The sequence below is a fragment of the Giraffa tippelskirchi genome, chromosome 2 (genome assembly GCF_054371585.1).
Source record: "Giraffa tippelskirchi isolate mGirTip1 chromosome 2, T2T-mGirTip1v1.2.pri, whole genome shotgun sequence".
Classification (NCBI taxonomy): Eukaryota; Metazoa; Chordata; class Mammalia; order Artiodactyla; family Giraffidae; genus Giraffa; species Giraffa tippelskirchi.
Window position 1 is genome coordinate 36575552 of NC_137276.1, and position 18581 is coordinate 36594132.

At 34.5% G+C, this 18581-nt stretch overlaps 1 protein-coding gene across 6 annotated transcripts in view; it reads right to left on the reverse strand.

Annotated features, from left to right (window-relative positions):
- Positions 1-18581, reverse strand: part of TNKS2 (tankyrase 2) — a 62235-nt gene that overhangs the window by 23950 nt on the left and 19704 nt on the right. For 4 of the 6 annotated variants that reach the window (XM_081554979.1, XM_081554958.1, XM_081554947.1 and 1 more), the window contains exons 4-15: positions 16898-16934; positions 16656-16731; positions 16196-16290; positions 14641-14707; positions 13173-13359; positions 11984-12105; positions 9621-9712; positions 9454-9532; positions 6383-6554; positions 4194-4273; positions 943-1088; positions 56-221 (exon numbers count right to left, since the gene is read on the reverse strand). In XM_081554979.1, the coding sequence (XP_081411105.1) occupies positions 56-221; positions 943-1088; positions 4194-4273; positions 6383-6554; positions 9454-9532; positions 9621-9712; positions 11984-12105; positions 13173-13359; positions 14641-14707; positions 16196-16290; positions 16656-16731; positions 16898-16934 (1319 nt within the window). The remainder of the gene's footprint in view (positions 1-55; positions 222-942; positions 1089-4193; positions 4274-6382; positions 6555-9453; positions 9533-9620; positions 9713-11983; positions 12106-13172; positions 13360-14640; positions 14708-16195; positions 16291-16655; positions 16732-16897; positions 16935-18581) is intronic. The other 2 variants (XM_081554989.1, XM_081554968.1) reach the window with 1 other exon arrangement.

The following is an 18581-nucleotide window of genomic DNA, read 5'->3' on the forward strand; positions in this document are numbered from 1 at the left end:
AATATAATAAACATATTGTACATTATATACCCTATCCATAAATACTTATATATACCTGAAGCAGAAGTTTGCAAATTTCATATTTTCCTTTGGCTGCAGCTTCATGTAAAGGTGTAAATTTCCATAAGTCAGCTACATTAACTACTGCTCCATGCTTAACAAGAAGTTCTGCAACTTCATAATGTCCATAAGAACACGCATTGTGCAAAGGTACAAGGCCTCTAAAATGAAAAGTTAAATAAAAAACACAACAAAGATATATTTTAATTTAAATAACTACACAGAGATGATAAATTTCTTGAATTGTACAAGAAATTTTACTGATTTTAATTTATAGAACCTAAATTTATTGTTAGCAGAAATGGAATTACTTTGGCAGGGGCAGAGAGGAAATTTTAAAAATATTTAAAATTGCAGAGAACATAACAAGCATCTATTTTGCAATATCTAGAATTAAGAATTATATATTTTTATTTATTTTAATTTTTTTTTTTTCTCTTTTGGCCACATTGCACTTTTGGGGATTTTAGTTCCCTGATCAGGGATTGAGTTGAACCTGGGGCCATGGCAGTGAGAACCATTGAACCAACAGGGGATTCCCAAGGAGTATTTTTTTAAGTAAAATTAATATGAACTGGGAGAAATCAAGTATCCTCCATGCAAACTAAAATATTTACTACATTAAAAATCAGTATCACACTACTGTTACATTCTCCTTGGCTATTATAAAATAACAAAGCATTAAGCAACTAAGTCTTCATAAAAATGCTTTTTCATAAAATCATAAAATCTTAACTGAAATTAAGAAGTATATTTAAGCCAATGTTAGAAAACAGACTTCTCTGAAAATAAAAGAACCACCATCTTATAAAAACGTTTTCAGATTTTCCTAAGAAGGTCAGATAACGGCACAGAGAGGGTATGGCAATGGCTAGTACTTGCCCTTTATCTTTAGCGTGCACATCAGCTCCGTGTTGCAGCAGATATTCCACCACAGACACCCGATTATAGCCAGCTGCAAAATGGAGCGGTGTAGACTGACGCCCTTCAATGTCTCTGCAGTTGACACTCTGAACAGTACACAATTTCTGTAGGATGCAACACAGTATACACATGATGCTATATATTCTGACTTGTTTTCATTCATCTAGTAGAAATTTCAAATGCCTGATTTATTTTGTCTCAAATTTCTCAGACACTCTTTGCTATTTATTCTTATTCCATCTTGTCCTTTATTGGCAATCCCTCTGATGCTCTTATCTGTCATCATCTTCTTTTGCTAAAGCTAGTGGGTAAATTTTTTACATAAAGGTAATGTAAGTACCAGTTAGCAACAGTAATTTCCATTTTGTGGCAAATATATATACAGATACACTGGATCATAGAAGCATTGGCATTACCTGGGAACTTGTTAAAAACTCAGATACTCACACGCTCCAATCTACTGAATCAGAATCTGCATTCTGACATGATCTCTAGGTGATCTGTAAGCACATTAAAAGTCTGAGGAATACTGTTCTAGAACAGTGGTTCTTAAATTTTCATGTGCATTGGGTCTAGCCTCCAGATGTCTGGGACTGGGCCTGAGAAGCTGCATTTCTAACAAGCTCCCATATGATGCTGATGCTGACTGTCCAGGAATTACACCTAGAGAATTATATTGTACTATATGCAATGAATTAATTAATAGGATGCTATTGGTTATGTACCATCCTTGGGAGAATTAAGAAAAGTCACTCCGAAGTTTTTACGTTTTTTTTGTTGTTGTTGTTGTTCAGATGAGAAAAGCTGTAACACTCAAAATACTCAAGGGTATTTTGCATGAAAAGTATGAATATTTGAGGAAAGAAAGCAGCACAGATAATAAATCATGGTGTTTTAAAAAAAAAAAGTCAAAAGAATATTTTAGTATAAACGAATATTAGTAAAAATCCTTTCTCTTTTTTTACTAGCCTACCCTAAAAGCAGAGATAAGCTAAGCCTAATAAACCAAAGGAGCCAGGATCAGTGGTTTTACCTCAACGGGTTTAATAACAGGTCTGATAAAGCTCTTCAGTGGCTTTTCACATGAGAGCTTGTTAGATACACACATTCAGTGTTCTATCACTGAGAAAGGGCATTTTGTGGGTCTGAAGTTGGCTCTAGGGAATAAGTATTTTCAACACGTGTAAAGTGCTACTGCTAGATTCGGTAGTTATCACTGGTCACTCTAACTTCCTAGCTCTCAAGTTTAATTTTATCCATTCAGAGAAGTTTTCTAATAGTAGGTATCTAAGTATCTAGCCTGACAGCTCACCAGTAAACAAACACAACCAAGCACATAATTAAGCGTTCATTGGGAAATATGCAAGTGGTATTGTCTCAGTGATTCATACCAAGCTGCCTGTCTACAGATACACAAGGAATAGAAAGGTTGACGGAGACTTTAAAAGTAGAGGTAAGGCAAGACAGCCTAATGCCTATCACAGGGAGAGAGGAAGGTCCTCCTCAATTAAATGGCATTATTTCATTCTCTAAGTACTATTCCTGCACCCAGTCTCATCCTCACTTCATCTGTTTCTTCCTATAGTCTTCTTTTATTTTTCTGAAACCAAAGTCTGGTTTTTAATAGTAGGTGTACTGAACATAGCTTTATGTTCTTTAATATATGTAAATGGATGAGCATTACAATTTTTTATCACCACCTCCACCCAACACACATAAAAATCAAGCTACTTGACTTTAACTCCACCTGCCCATCTAACACAACTTATCATTTCCTCCAGGAAGAAACAGCTCACTACCCCTAACTTGAGTGATTTGTTTTTCTGTAAGTCATTCATTAGTCAGTAAGAGAAACAAAATCCCTCTTTCAATACCATATTAACCTCCTAATTACGGGCATGAGACTACAAAACAAGTCAAATAATAAAACTGCATAATAGCATTTTTCTTTCTAAACAACGAAATCTGAAGTTACCTGGAGATGACTGTACTATCTACACAGATAAAGCAGGAGGAAAAGAGCACATGGACTTTTAAAATCAACTTCCAGAAATCTCTTGATTTAAAAGCACAGTGAATACATATTCTCAGAGCTCAAGTTCTGATGAGACCATCATTCACATCGTTTCATTCTCAAGAAATCTAACCTTTACTTTGTGGGGTAGGTCTGTTCAGGATTAAGAACACCATAGAGAAATATAGTGAAACTGCTTCAAATGGAGACTTCTGCCATGAATCAAATCAATAATTTTAGCTTTTAATAAAACTTATTACCTATCAATGCTTCCTCAAATAGGACCAAGCATTTTTTTGAAAGTCTGCTGTGGGGGGAGGACACAACAGGGCTTCTTCCCTCCTACTAGCTTTGCAAATTGAAATCAACATTGTTTTACTAAAGAATTATTTAATCATGAAACATGCTGAGTTAATTTTAATTTATATTAGTTGACTTGAAAAAGTCTTGCTCTTTCAAAATTTCAGTCTTCTGAATTATATACCTGGATATACTAATATAGTTTCTGAAGGAACAGGAATATCTGGTATAGGCAGTGAGACATTACATATGATTATATATCACATAAATACATATGTATTACAGTAAAAGCAAAATTTGAGGAAAGGTTCCTCTATGGAAGAACATCATAGGAGATGGGCCACAGAAGGGCTCAAGATGGCTCTTCTGAAAAAAAAAAAAAAAAAAATTCAATCCAGACAAATTGAAGATTATTGGGAGACAGTGGCTCTGAAAAGTGGTGACATTGTGTTATTATTATATTTAAACACTGGGTCCTCACAGAGGTAGAGGAGGCAAAGAAATCAGAACAAACATATAGACAGAGGGATACACTGTTTAGTTTTCTTCTCTTCCTGTTTTATGTGTCATATGTAAACAAAAAGAGACAATAATTTCATACAGCTCCTTCGTTTAAAGGGACAAATGAATAGGTTCTTTAAACAAAATGCATTCCCATAAACATGCAGTTATCTAAATTTATAACTGTGATGTGTTTACTGAGATGCATGTGATACTCAGGTTTCTTTCATTACTCAATGATCCTTATTTGCAGAGCAGAACTAATTAGCATTATTTACCTTTTAAAACAATGCACATATAAATAACTAGATTTTTTCATTTTAACAGTACAGATTCATTAAACACTGTCAAAATAAAAACCCAATATTAAAAAAACCATAAAATCATGTCTTACTTTTACAGTTTCTACATCTCCAGCCTTTGCAGCTTCCAGCAACTGTCTGTCTGCTTCTGAATTACCTAAAGGGATACCCTCTAAAAAAAAAAAAAGGGAAGGAAAGAGTGATTAACTTCTATTTGGAAGATGGGACCAAGTTTTAAGGGAGGCATCTAATCTGAGAGTCAAGTTCTTTTTACAGTTTGATGGCAATTATGTAGGAAATCTCCACAGTAGTACAGGAAAAGCGGTATAAACTTTTTTGAAACATCACATATGTGAAACGTATATAGATATGAATAATAATTATAAAATGAGATTTATGCAATATAATGGAATATAAAATAGATAACAGAAGATTACTCTATAATGAAGTCAGTGACTGATGGTAAAGTATTAAAAAAGAAAAGCAACAGCTAGACATCTAACCATGGTTCTGCCATTGACTAGCTATCTGAATTGGAACAAGTCACTTCAACTTTCTGGGCCTCAAATTGTTTCAGTTCTAAAAAGACAGATGTTGGATTAGAAACAAGTGAAGTTATTTTCAGGTCTGAAACTCTATGTTTTATAGCTCATTTTAAATCTCATAAGAAAGGAAGAAAACATATACCTTGTATCTTAGAATAAACTTCAGATGGGTTAAAGATGCTATGTATGAAAAATTAAACCTTAAAACTATTTTTAAAAAATAGGTGAATATTTTTTTATCTTGAAATAGAAAAGCATCCTAAAGCAGTACATCAAAGGCAGAACCAAAACTGATTTGGAAAAATATCTGTCAGAAAAAAAAAAAAAATAATAATAATAAAAAAAAGAAAAAAAAAGAAAAAAAAGAAAAATATCTGTCAGACAACAACATAGCACTAAACAAAATTACAGGCAAAGAACAAAATTGAAAAAATATTGCAGCATACACCTTAGAAATGCAAATTAAAATGAGATACTGGGCTTTTCTTTCACCCATTAGCAGACAAAGAGCAAATGAAGGAGTTACACTGCCAATATTTCTATAATTTGCATTTTAAAAAGCACTTATTATTTCTGTAATACACACATACACACACACACTCACCCAAGGAAATTATAAAGAATCGTAATACCTGGGGCTGACAAGGAAAACAGGTCCTGTCATACACTATTAATAGGAATGTAAAATGGTACGTAACAGCCTTTCTAGGAGATGATTTAACAATTATGTTAACCTTGACTTGGAAATTCCACTTTCAGAAACTCGCTGCAAAGGTAATGTATAGCATGTAGCATAAAATTAGGAAGACTGTAAATGTCCATCACTAGGTAACTGAACAGAACTAATGGTATTACCCTCAACTGACACTGAAGCAAATGCATAGTAAATGGGAAAGTAAAGGCAATTTTGAGAGCAGTCTTGTAGTTCAGAATTTTAGAAGTTCCCAGGAGATCTTATTAATCTGCCTTCATCTATTCAAGCAGTGTTTTTCTCAAAATGTGGTTTCTAAACCACAGGCATAAGGATCATCAAGGGAGACTATTAAAGGTACAAAACGCTTGGTCTGTTACATTTCTTCTCATTTGAGCTTTGAGGTGTCAAAGACGTTCTATTAATTTCTAGTAAAATACAGAGAGGTAGGCAAAGACACTTTGAAATTATGGGGACCAGATTTCTTTTATTCATCTTTAATTGGAAGGGACCAGATTTCTAGGCTGAAATGTTTAACCTACACCAAATGTGTAGATATTGAATATAAATTGATTTGATTTTAAAATGCCAATGAATATCACTGTATTCAAATGTAAGTCAAATAGTTGGTTACCTTGTACAGATTCTATATGCCTTATATGAAGGATCTAGAAAAGAATGAAAAGGCAGGACTGGTCTCTCGAGTATTATTTATAGCTCTGGTTGCTCTACTAGGAGAGGTATCTACCCTTTTCGGTTTTCCTCTCTTAAAAAAGAAATAGCAACTATCGTTATCTCCTTAAAACCTTTCTAGATAAAAACTTAAGAGCCAGCTATTTACTCAGCAAAGATCAGTGGCAAACGCTACTGGGAAAAACTTATTAAAGACTTAACAACATGTGGGCACTGACTACAATGAGCTGATCAAGAAGAAATAACAGCCAATAATTTTGAAAATTTTTCTTTTCACTACCAACTCCTACATGATATATGAAAAAAATTTAAAGGTTAATTGAAAAAATAATTTCATCGAAGTATTCAATACCTTGAAGAAGTTGCTGCACATTTTCATTTCCCATCTGTAAGGCAGTGAAGCCCTGAAGGGATATAATGTTAGGATCACACCCATAGCTCAGGAGTAAGCGGCAGGTTTGCAGATGACCACAATGTGCAGCTCTGTGCAGAGAAGTCTGACCGAGATTATCCAGAGCATTAACCTTAACAATCAGAAAAAATGGAAATTAGCCTGTGGTACAAAATTTAAAATGCTCTAATTATGGGTCCAGGTTCAACACTTGTTATTAACTTAAAAATGCTCAAGTATTCTCTTATAAAGACTATTATCCAGTGGCAAAGAAAGTATTTTCTCTCAAATTTAAGAGTACAAATTCACCAATTCATGAAGGCTGACATCAGGAGACTAAATTTTAGATTAAAAGTTTAAGATATTGAATAATAGTTGTCTTTAGCATTAAAGCACTCATAGTGCAGAAATGTGGAGACTAACCCCAAGATAACAGATAACAAAGTCAGACACTAAATTAGCATTAAAACACTTATTTCTATTGGCTTATCTTCTATCTTATCATTTAAAATACAATCTGTACAAAGACAAAGACACTACAGTATATTCACACAGTGGAATACTTCTCAGCAATAAAAAGAATTATTGTTACTGCTGAATCCCCAAAACATTAACCTGAGTGAAAAAAAGTTTGACACAAAAAGAGTCAATGAATACTGTACGATCCCATGGATATGAAGGCCCAAAGTAGCAAATTAACCTACTGTAGAAAAAATCAAAATGGTTGTTGCCTTTAGGCAAGGAGACTGCCTTGGATGGGACATTGTCTCTGCCATGTGGTCATGGTCTCTATCTTCAAGAGTTTTGGTTACACAGGTGTTTGCATTAGGTAAAATTCAGTAAATGTACATTTAAGAGCTGTATATTTCATTGTATGTAAATTCCACATCCAAAGAAAAACTGTGAATATTGACCTGTAGTTGATGCCTATTAAAAGAATTCAGGGAGATGTATATAGTAACTTGTAAATTACTTTGAAGTGTGTCAAAAAATATAAGATACTGATAAGAGGGAAAAATCGATGGATATGTAAGAAAACAATACGGTAAAAAGCTAGTGGTAGAATTTATATGGCGAGTGTATAGTTATACTCTGTAAAATTCTCTCAACTTGGCTGTATTTTTGAAAATTTTCATAGTAATAATAAAAAAAATTATCTGTAAGGCCCCTTCTATCTCATTCCCAACCCACTAACTCCCTCCCCTGCCACCCTGGAAAATAATTCAGAACATAACTGAAAAATAAAATTCCTCAGTAATCAATTATGTGACCTCTAGTGTGTTTTGAGACAATTCATGGAATTCAATGAACTCAATTCATTCAATTCAATTCACATTCATGGAACTGGAGAACATATGAACAGGATTATATAGTAAGACTTTCTCAATAATTCTAAAAGTAACCTACAAAAAGCTAGTCTCCATGCTTACAGAACCAGAAAAATCAACTTAAAATGCTCAGAGCAGCTAATCTATTTATTCTTGAACTCACATTCACTGAAATGTGAACTATATCCACTTGAAAACTTTATTTGGGTGCCATTCTGTGTCAATACTAGGGTGACCAACTTGTCCTAGTTTGGCTGGGATATTTCTGGCTTTAGCACTTAAAAAGTCCTGTGTTCCCAGAAATCCCTCAGTTTGGGGATTAGGATGGTTGGTCACCCTAGCCAAGATTGATTCATTGAGTTATACAACTCAAATTTAATATGCATCCAGATAGTCTTCAAGTAATACACCACATGTAAGAAAAGAAGAAATCAACAAAAAGTTATAGAACAGACAGACAAATGAGATATGCCAAGCAGTCAAGCAGAAATAAACTTTATTTTTTTAATACTTTACAATAGGAAAGATTGAAATTATACATTATCAAGAATTCCCCCAAATAAGAGAGCAATTAGGACACTGAGAGGCAACATAAAAAGAAACTGCAGAATTTGAAGTGGTTCCTTGAATGGACACCCAAGAAAGGATAGCTTAGAAAATCTTCTGCAAAGTTCACTTAGAGAAGAGCCTCAGGGGCCCCCAAGGGGTAAAGGGATCTCTATTTCTTTCTTCTCCCTTCATCACAGCAGCTCAATTCTTTCATATAATGTATTTCAACCAAGACTTTGTTTGAAGAAGACAAGGATCTGTGGCTAAGAAAACTGTGAAAACTGTTGAATTAAATGACTGTTATCTCTTATAATCTGGAATGCTATGTGTATTGTTTATTGAGAAATTTTTTTTAAAGTTCCTGGGTAAGAAATGATGACTTTTAGCCTTGATGAAAACCTAACTATTCCATGAATAAAATGCTTTATTTTCTTTAAGTCTACTTGACTTTTTTTGGAGGTATAGCTGATATATGATATTATCTAAGCTTACGGTGTCCAACACAGTGAAATCAACTTGACTTTAAACTTAAGTATACCATTTCTATAAATAGAAAAACAATATTCTCCTAATAAAAAGTATAACTCTTATAAAGAAAACATTTCTCTCCCGAATGCTCTGGAATGAATGACTTTTGCGACTGACTTTTTAAAAAATGCTTTTTGTACAAGTGCCAACTACAGAACAGCAGCTTCACAATGTGAGGAGCTCTCTTTTTAGTCAACTTATTTAAATTATTTATTTCCTTCTGTTCCATGTTCTCTGGCAGAAATAACAGAGAGTAAGAGAGATTGTGCCTGGGGTAAATAATAGGAGTTATCATGGTAAGCAAGGAACAGAAGACACCAGAAGAGAATTCCAGAATAAATATGTCTGGCTGGGGATACTCTTAAGAGTGTACTGTTAGAAAAAGAATAACTTGACCAGTGGGGTGTGGTTAACAGGAAGGGTGAAGGAAGGATATACAGGAATAATGTTCCTTTGAGTAAATCCACAGATTTTCTAGCAAAGATACAGAAAAAGCATCTGCAGAACTATTTTGAGGGAAAAACTAATACTTAGGAGAGAGTAAATAGTTTAGGAAATCAGGCATTTCATCTACAAAATCAGAAACAACTCACTGGATTACCAAAAATTACCAAAAATGAAGTATACCTTTGCTTCATGTTTCACTACTACTTCGACAACATCGTTATGAGCTTTCTCAGAAGCCACGTGCAGAGGAGTCAAGAATCTTAAAGAGAAAAAGTCAGCCGGACAATGAATGTATTTTCCAAAAAACAAGCGAGTCAATAATTTTTAATTATTAAAAGCAAACTTACTCTTTAGTCTTTTCATTGATGTTGGCTCCTTTTCTTAGCAACAGTTCACATATTTGCTTTCTTTTGGGATATGGAGATGCGGCAGCACAATGCTAGATAATTTAAATTGCAGCATTAATCAAGGACTATACAACTGATTTTTAAGAATATTCGTGTTTCCAACCAAAAATAATCAAGATGTTAGTTATTTCACGTCTTTGTTTCACTTCTGACTTAACTTTGCTCTTCAAAGACTTTCTATTGGATAGAATGCGCAATGATTACCAAATTCTGACAGGGCCTGAAAATCCTATTTACCAGGTGATACGTTATTAATATTTTGACCAAGCTTTATAGTTGCCCTACATCTCTGCAAAAGCTACCACTGCTGTGATGAAAACCTTAAACTGTGATCAACAGTCCTTTCAAAACTGTTCCCAAAGAGCATGGTGTTTATGTTATTTTTTAAAGGTTAATAAAATACTCCAAAGGTCGGGATGTCTTTAATGAAGAAATAGCACAGCGTGTCAGCTCTGGATTCTGCTTGGTAAAAACACTGATGGAATAGCTGACAAAGTAGGTGGTATTTCTTTCTTTCTCAATGAGTTGCTCTAGCAGAATAAGGACCTTGGATTACCTGTTTGGTAAAATTGGTGGTGGAAAATGACACAGTCTGAGCTGGAGGCTTCAGGATCTATGTCTATGATGCATCAAGGAGGAAGGGAGACAGCAGGTAGGGATTCGCCAGTCATGGTCATGCCCCAGATCTTTATCTCCCCAACATCCAAGATTATACTCATACACAACAAGTGTTCAATAAATGTCAGTGAGCGAATGACTTAATCAATGTATGAATGTTAAGTTAAAACTGAAACCTGAGAATTCATGGAATAAAACTTCTGGATAACTGTCAAGGTAACCTGCACATACATCTAAACACAGTATACATGAAAATGTGTCTGATTTTAACTTGTTGTTAATTATAAAGCTTATTTGATCTTCATGGCTTTGCTTCAGATTCATTTTGATACTGTTGCTGTCACCAAACTCATTCCTTTGCCCTTAATAAAATCATTTCTAATTGGTGAATACAGCTCTTTTGGTATGTTTTGAATAATCATCCCAGGACATCCATCAGGATGGCACAGAGAATGGAAAATAGTTTATATTCAGGAATTCTTGAGCTCATCCATTGCAAATTGCACCCTTTCTCCCTTCCTTTTACCGGCAGGGCCTGGGACCTCGAAACTCAGAAGACACTGCCTCTACAATACAATGTCTACGAACAGTTAATTCCTTGTATTCTAAGGCTAATCACAAAAATGAGCAGTTTAATAGTAGAATGCTTAAGGGGAAACAAGATGTAGAATTAATTCTTCAGACTGGAAAATTTCCCTGTACCATCTTGATGCTGTTATGATTTAAATTTTGCACTGGCATTTCTTATCAGTCTGCAGCTATGCTGTTTTTTTTTAACATGGATTTTTTTTTTGTAAAGTAGCAAAAAGGCCTAAAACGCTTTATAGATAGGTTCCTACATAAACTTCATGCCCTATATCATGGCATAAGGATGAACACTGGCCATAAAAAGTAAGGAAGGCTACAATTAAATCTTCCCCAAAGACATTAACTTACTTATTGTCATCTTCCCTCATTGAAAGTACATTCTGTGACTCACCAAGCTTTGCTCCTTTTAAATTTCTCCTTCTAAGGTAGCCTCTGATTACCACACTCTCCTCCTGATCTTCTAACACTTATCTTTAGTCAGTTCCATTTTTTTTCTTACTGCTTTTCCATACACTTCCCAGTTCTCATCTACTTTGTTACAGAACCACAGAGCTGACATTACCTCCATCAGGGAAACTGCCTCTACTCACACAGACACTTTATTGACAAGTATAAAGGGGACATATACAGACTCAGATATAATTTTGAAAAAAAAAATTACAATAACAAAAGGAAAACCAAGTAGTTTTTATGTTGACGGCAAAATTAACTTTTCAGTGAGTTCCAAATTTTCAATCATAAACACTTATGCTTTTTATAATAAAAAAAAGCAAATGAGATATAAGATTATAATAGAAAAATCACATACAATGTATGCCAGTACACGTTAAAATTTTTGTCTAGAAGGATGCACAAATGAACAACAGTATTGACTTTTGAGGGGATGAGGTTGTCTGTTTTTCTGTATTGTTTGAAATATTTTCTTTATATATCCAGAGGCACTAATTCTTAGAAAGCACAGATTTTTAGAACAATACTATTATTAAAAGTAGGACATTATGTCAGTTATCCGGTATCACCAAAAGAAGCAGGGCATTATGATTAACTTAGAATGTTTTTGGCTATTTCATTTTAAAGACTTAAATCTTAAACATTACCAATGCTGTTTCATGTGTTTGAGGATGCTTAAAATTCACCATTTCCAGAGAGAGATGTTTTTTGATTCGTGTAACATCAGCTTCCCGTGCAGCCTGAAGCAAGGAGTGGCCTTTAAATTCATCTAGATGAAGAAGAAGCATTTAAACTGGCGTAAGAATTATCAAATTTATGGAACTTACCTTGTAAAACAGACATAGTATTTTTCTTGAACTTATTTTCAAAATTATCTAACAAAGTAGCCAGACTGAAGCGCGAAAGAGAGTCTCCAAATATAACCCTTGGAAAGGGAGATAGTGGTACTCCAGTGCCCCTTGGTTATGACTCAATTCATTCCCATGAGTAATGAATTGGCCAATGAGTAATTCCCGTGAGTAATGAAATGGCCAATTCAAAGTCTATTTTGGTCTGGTATATGGATTATTGCAATATATTCCCAGAACAGAGTTGTGAGAATTTTCCAAAAGTATAGAACTTTTCTCAGTAAAGAAATAAAAGAAAAGGTGATCATAGTCCCCATATTAACATTATAGCAATAGCAGATGGTTATGCTCACACACTGGGGATTAGACAAGCTGGATATTTCTAAGAGCCACTTAGAAATGAGGCATTTTCTCAAGATTCCTCTCTTTTATTCATCAGTCTTATGAAACCACCCATTATCCTTTATTATTCCAGAATAATTCCAGTTTAACACAAGTTTCCCATTCATGTATAGTAATATATACCTGAAATAGGTGGCTATTTCTCACCACTATCTCTACTTCAGTTATAGACAGAAAAGCACAGAATTGTCCAGATATCAAAGAATATTAGATGGTACATTCTGGGGACTATGTTTACAAGACAGAAATCCTACAAGTAACACCTAAAAACTTCATGACAGATAACAAGAAAGTCACATCAAAGATAGGAACAAAACTCAAATTCTCTCTTTCCAAAAGCCTATCATCTGTAAGACTAACACAAAAAGTATTTGCCTTGAAAAAAGCAAATACAAATATGCTTTCCTTTCATAGCCTCTTAAGAGTAAATGATTAAATATGCTAGTATGAACAACAATAGATACCCATGGCTAAGGAAAATAGCCTATGATTTAAAAATTCCCCCCTCCCCAAAAAACCCAAGAAATAAAAAATTTTAGGTTACTGGTATAAGAGTTTAGCTGAACATTCATCATTTTATACTTACATGCTAGCCTTTCTTTTAACTGTGGTGTGGGAGCCAAGTCTATAGCACTTTTATTGTGACAATTCAGCAGTGTTGGATCTGCACCATAACTCAGGAGAAGAGAACACACTTCAACCCTGTTCTTGGAAGCAGCCTCATGGAGAGGAGTGAACTGCCACAAGTCCATTGCATTTACGCAGGCACCATGCTGGTGGTGGGGTGGGTAAAGCATATATTTAGTGCTCAACTTTTAAGAGAACTTAGAATATTAGTACTGTGTAATTTACATCATGCAAGCTTAAAAAGGTTATGTCCCCAAAGGTTACTTTTCAAACCAGTTACTTCAGAAAGAGAATACATTTCTCCCCCACAGAAAAAGTCACTAGTTGCTAAGCCTATCCACAAGTGCCTATTTAACTCTTTCATTGTTAAAAAACAGTTACAAATGAAACTTCAGATTTAATAAGAACTGTTTTTTCCTTTTCTGAGATATAATTTATATATGGCAAAATACATAGTTCTTAAGTATACAGTTTGATGAGTTTTGACAAATGTATATATCCATGAGGCCATCGGGCTTCTCTGGGGGCTCAGCTGGTAAAGAATCCACATGCAAAGTGGTAGACCTGCAATGTATCTGATGCTTCATTCTTATCCAGAATAACATTCCAAATATTCTGTTGAATTCGATTTAGTTTTACAATAAGCAAAAGCATTACTATTAAATGTAAAATAATATTATGGTCACATTTATAAAGGCTTATGGACCACTTAAGAGTATCTAGTTACTATAATCAAGTTGTTTCTGTGGGAAAATATATTTAGTGGTAGCACATGCCCAAGAGGAAGCATAGAGGTGTTGCAAACAAAGGTCCTTCCCATGACAGCTGCTGACAGAATGAGGAAAAGTTTCAAAGGCAGAATGGGTGCAGAGAGAAGACTAAAGAATGTGATCAAATACACATGTAGAGATTAGGGGACAAAAAGAAATGGGTGTGAGTAACATCCTTAAATCCACTCTCAAAAAGAATATGTAGCCTCTATTCTCATCCAACAGGGAGCAAAACAAGAAGTTTTTTGCCAGTTCCAGGAACCTGTCCATTAAACAATAGCCGCCCATCGTTCTGCCTACTATACTGGAAGAAGTGAAGCTTACCAAGTAAGCCTGTTTCAACCCACCTAGGCAGGCCTTGCAAATCTAACTAGTGGTTGTAATAATATATGGTTCACTAAAAATTGCTGATATTTTCAAGAACTATGAACTACACTTTTAGTTACAAATTAAAGAATCACTTGGTCTGACATTCACGAAACAGGAAAGCTACTTTATATAAAAAAATCTTCGTGTTTAAAAATCTCAAAGCAGTCAGATGACCTATCAATAATCCACATTTTATAATGATTATAAATACTTCCTCTATATCTAACAAGCACTAAAAACACAAAGAAAAACATACACACACTGTAAGAAAAGTATACAAGAACTAACCTTGACCAGAAGTTCAGTTACTTCATAATGACCATAGGAACAGGCATTGTGCAGGGGCACCAGATCACTACAATGAGAAGGGGAAAAACCCTGCGTTATTACAGATTCCCTAAGCTTTAGCTTATATACTTATATTTAAATAGCTAATAGCTTATGTCACCTTTTGGGATTCCCTTGTGGCTCAGCTGGTAAAGAATCTGCCTGCAATGTGGGAGACCTGGGTTCAATCCCTGGGCTGGGAAGATCCCCTGGAAAAGGGAAAGGCTACCGACTCCAGTATTCTGGCTTAGAGAATTCCAAGGACTGTATAGTCCATGGGGTCGCAAACAGTAGAGGACATGACTGAGCGACTTTCACTGACTTCTGTATCTTTTCCAAACTCAGAGCTCAAACACTGGGTCTTCTTTGAAACTTTTTCTTTTAAAGATTCTGTAAGGTAAACTGCTATATTCCTTAACATAAACCCAATCCCTTCATGATGGCAATAGAGGAAGAATTTTCTGAACAGGAAGGTACAGTAGAACCTTAAAATTCTGACGTTATCTTTAAGTCGCTCCATCTTGGGAATCACTCACTAATCACCACAAACATCACTACGATGTCCTCTGTTAAGAGATGGCCACTCACTGCTAAGTCTTTCTGATTCTATCAGAACTCTCCATCAAGTCTCACAGCTTTCGTCACTATTTTGATTATATGATTTCTTACCTGAGCCCTATCTACTAGCTAACGGCACCTGAGTCTCCATCATCATCTCATAAAACCAAGACTTCTAAAAGTGAACTCAATGGTTTCCCCCACAAACAACTTTCCTGGATTTCATTATGTGTACCATTGGGTCTCATGCATTGGGCTTCAGAATATGAAGTGTAAGTCTCATTTATTGTATCTCATCACATCCAGACATTCAACAAGTCTTACACATTCTTACACTGTAATATCTCCTGCATCTCTGCCTTCTTTTCATTTCCATTTCCTCCACCACCACTGCAGATCTCATTATGCCTGAACCCCTACAATGCTCACTCTCATGTTCTTTTTGCCTCTAGTCTCTTTCTTCAATCTATTCAACACATTGCTGCCAGAGTGCATTTCTCAAAACTCCTCTTTTAGAAGAATCATTCCCCTTGCTTAAGATCCTTCAATTCTCTTACACAGTGATGTTTCCTAAACTCTCTGCTTTCTTGAACTGAGTCCAGGTCAAGTATCACCTTCCACGGAAAGATTTCTCAACCACTGTACCCAGCACTGAGCATTCTCTCCTAAAAACTCCTATAAGTACTAGCCCTTTCTATTTATCACCTCACACTTTTACTCGAGAACTTATATTGTTAGGTGTCTTTTCATGCCTCATAAAACATAGTATAAGCTCTATGGGTGCTGGCCTTAATGGTTTATAATTCCCTGTTCTCTCAGAGCAATCTGCATATTAGAAAAGCTCAATAAATGTTTTATGCTGTTTAGTAAAAAATATGATTCTTACAAGATTACAGAGATTATCATGAGGACAGAAACATTTTAAAAATTCTCATTTTTGTTCAAATGCTTGATTTACCCTTTATCTTTAGCATGAACATCAGCTCCATGTTGCAACAACAGCTGTACAATCTTTACTCTGTTGTAACCTGCTGCCAAATGCAATGGAGTTGACTGAAATATTAAACAGACAAATCAGTGAAATTCAATAGCTAAAAAATATACATAAAAAGGTAAAAATCCAAAAATAAAATCAGATATTGAGAAAAAGTATGTTACTTTATAACTTATTACTATCTAAATGATAGTAATAATTTGGTTTTACAAAATGCAACATATATACCAAAGCACAGTATACAAGTTTATAAGGTTACTATTGCAAACAGGAAGCTAACTAAACATTTATTATTAACAAAGTTTTACTAAGATTAAGAATTAACCCAAATTATTGCTTAAAAGGAGCATTTTCAGCAAATGTTTTAAGTTAAAAGACAAACACAATTTCATGTTACACAAAACTTAGTTGCAAAAGGAAGTACCTTTCTGCCATCACTTGCATGGCAGTTGACATTTAATGGTGTAAGCAGAGCCATCATTTTTTCCTCATTGCCACTCCTAGCATACAAAAAAATGTATTAGCAATTTGTTTTCTTCATCAGATCCTATTTGGAGACATGTATGTGACCATTAAAAATTCATTTTCTTTTGGAGTTTGCTTATTGTAAAATAAAATAATTAAAATTGTATGGTAAAATATTTATGGTACATATTTGTAACACACCTGGCACTTTCCAAGAGTTCATCCTTCTTATATTCACCTGTGAATCAGAAGTAGAGCAGAAATTTTTTAAAAATTAATTACAAAAGTAGTATCAGTTTTATGCATAAAGATGCTCACTGACCTATGTTTAAAGTCCAAAAATTTGGAAATAAATTCCAGTAAATGGAAAATGGTTAATCAACAGAATACACTGCAGTGTCAAAATATTTATATGAAGAACATGGAATACCTTTGCTATGAAAGTGAAGAAAAAGGATTCAATGTTATATAATGAAACATGACTACAACTATATGAAAACAATATACACAGTAAGAGCAAAGCCAAGAAGGAAATAAATCAAAATTTTAGCAAACTGTCTCTTAGGGGATTGGCTGTGGGTAAAAGTTTCCTTTTCTTTTTACCCCTCAAATTTCCTGAAACCAGTATTATTTAACAGACAAAATGCCTCCACAATTTCATTCAAAATCAAAACAGAACAAAATCCATATAAAAATGTAACAGTATCACAGAAATTTATAAATATAATTAAAATCAGGACTAAATATAAACTCTCTATGCCTACAGCTTTTATATTTACCAATAAAAACAAGCAAAAACTTTAAAATCAATATAATTTAAATTAACATAATATTGTTTATTTATTCACTTAAACAAAACCCAAACTGGTGTCCACAATATGAATTGTATACTGATTGCTGTGCAAGGATTTTTTTGTGCCCCAAGATTAAAAAAAAAAAAAAAAAGGCAAATAGGGAATAGCATGGAACAGAGAAGGAAGAAATACACATTGAATTGTTAGTTACAGTAATAGCTCACTTTTCTAGAACTTTTTGGGGGGACTAGTCTAAATTTTCTCAGTAATACCAAAAGAAATAGCACAAAGCCCAAGCACAAAAGCTTACAGCAGAGCCCCTCAGGCTCTTGACTATTAGACATAATTTTAATGTGATCACACAGTAAATAAGAATCCAAAAAATAATATGGCAGAGAGCTGCTTCAGAGGAAATCTCTGTTAAGGGAGAAATGTGTGAAGTAGATAAAAAAAAGGTGAAAGTGTTAGTTCCTTAGTTGTGTCCAACTCGTTGCGACCCCATGGACTGTAGCCCATCAGGCTCCTCTGTCCATGGAATTCTTTAGGCAAAAATACTGGGGTGGGTTGCTATTCCCTTCTCCAGATCTTCCTGACCCAGGAATCGAACCTGGGTCTCTGGCATTGCAGGCAGATTCTTTACCATCTGAGCCACCAGGGAAGCCCACATTACTACTCAAAAATGCTTGACAGTCGAAAATAAACCTAATCCAGGGGACGACAGTCTTATATATCTTAACAGGTTCCCAGGACATCAATATGTCTCAGTAGAATACAATAACTGCCATTCTTCAAGGTTCTAAAATTGGTGAGCCCAGAATCTTGTTTGAAAAAGAGAATGGTTAATAACACACAATATCTACCATCTTTGGCCCCAGTAAAGGTAGTAACCACAAATTTAAAAGCTAATTAAAAAAAAAAAGCTTTATTTTTCTTAGACAAGAATCAAATGTCAACTATTCAGATATAGAAAAGAATAGCAACTGAACTGATACTATTTTAAACATCTAATCGAGATCATTAACTGCAAGAAACTGAATGTCTATCTAGGAAGCTCATGTGTTATACTGTTCCCGGAATACCCAAAGAGAGCT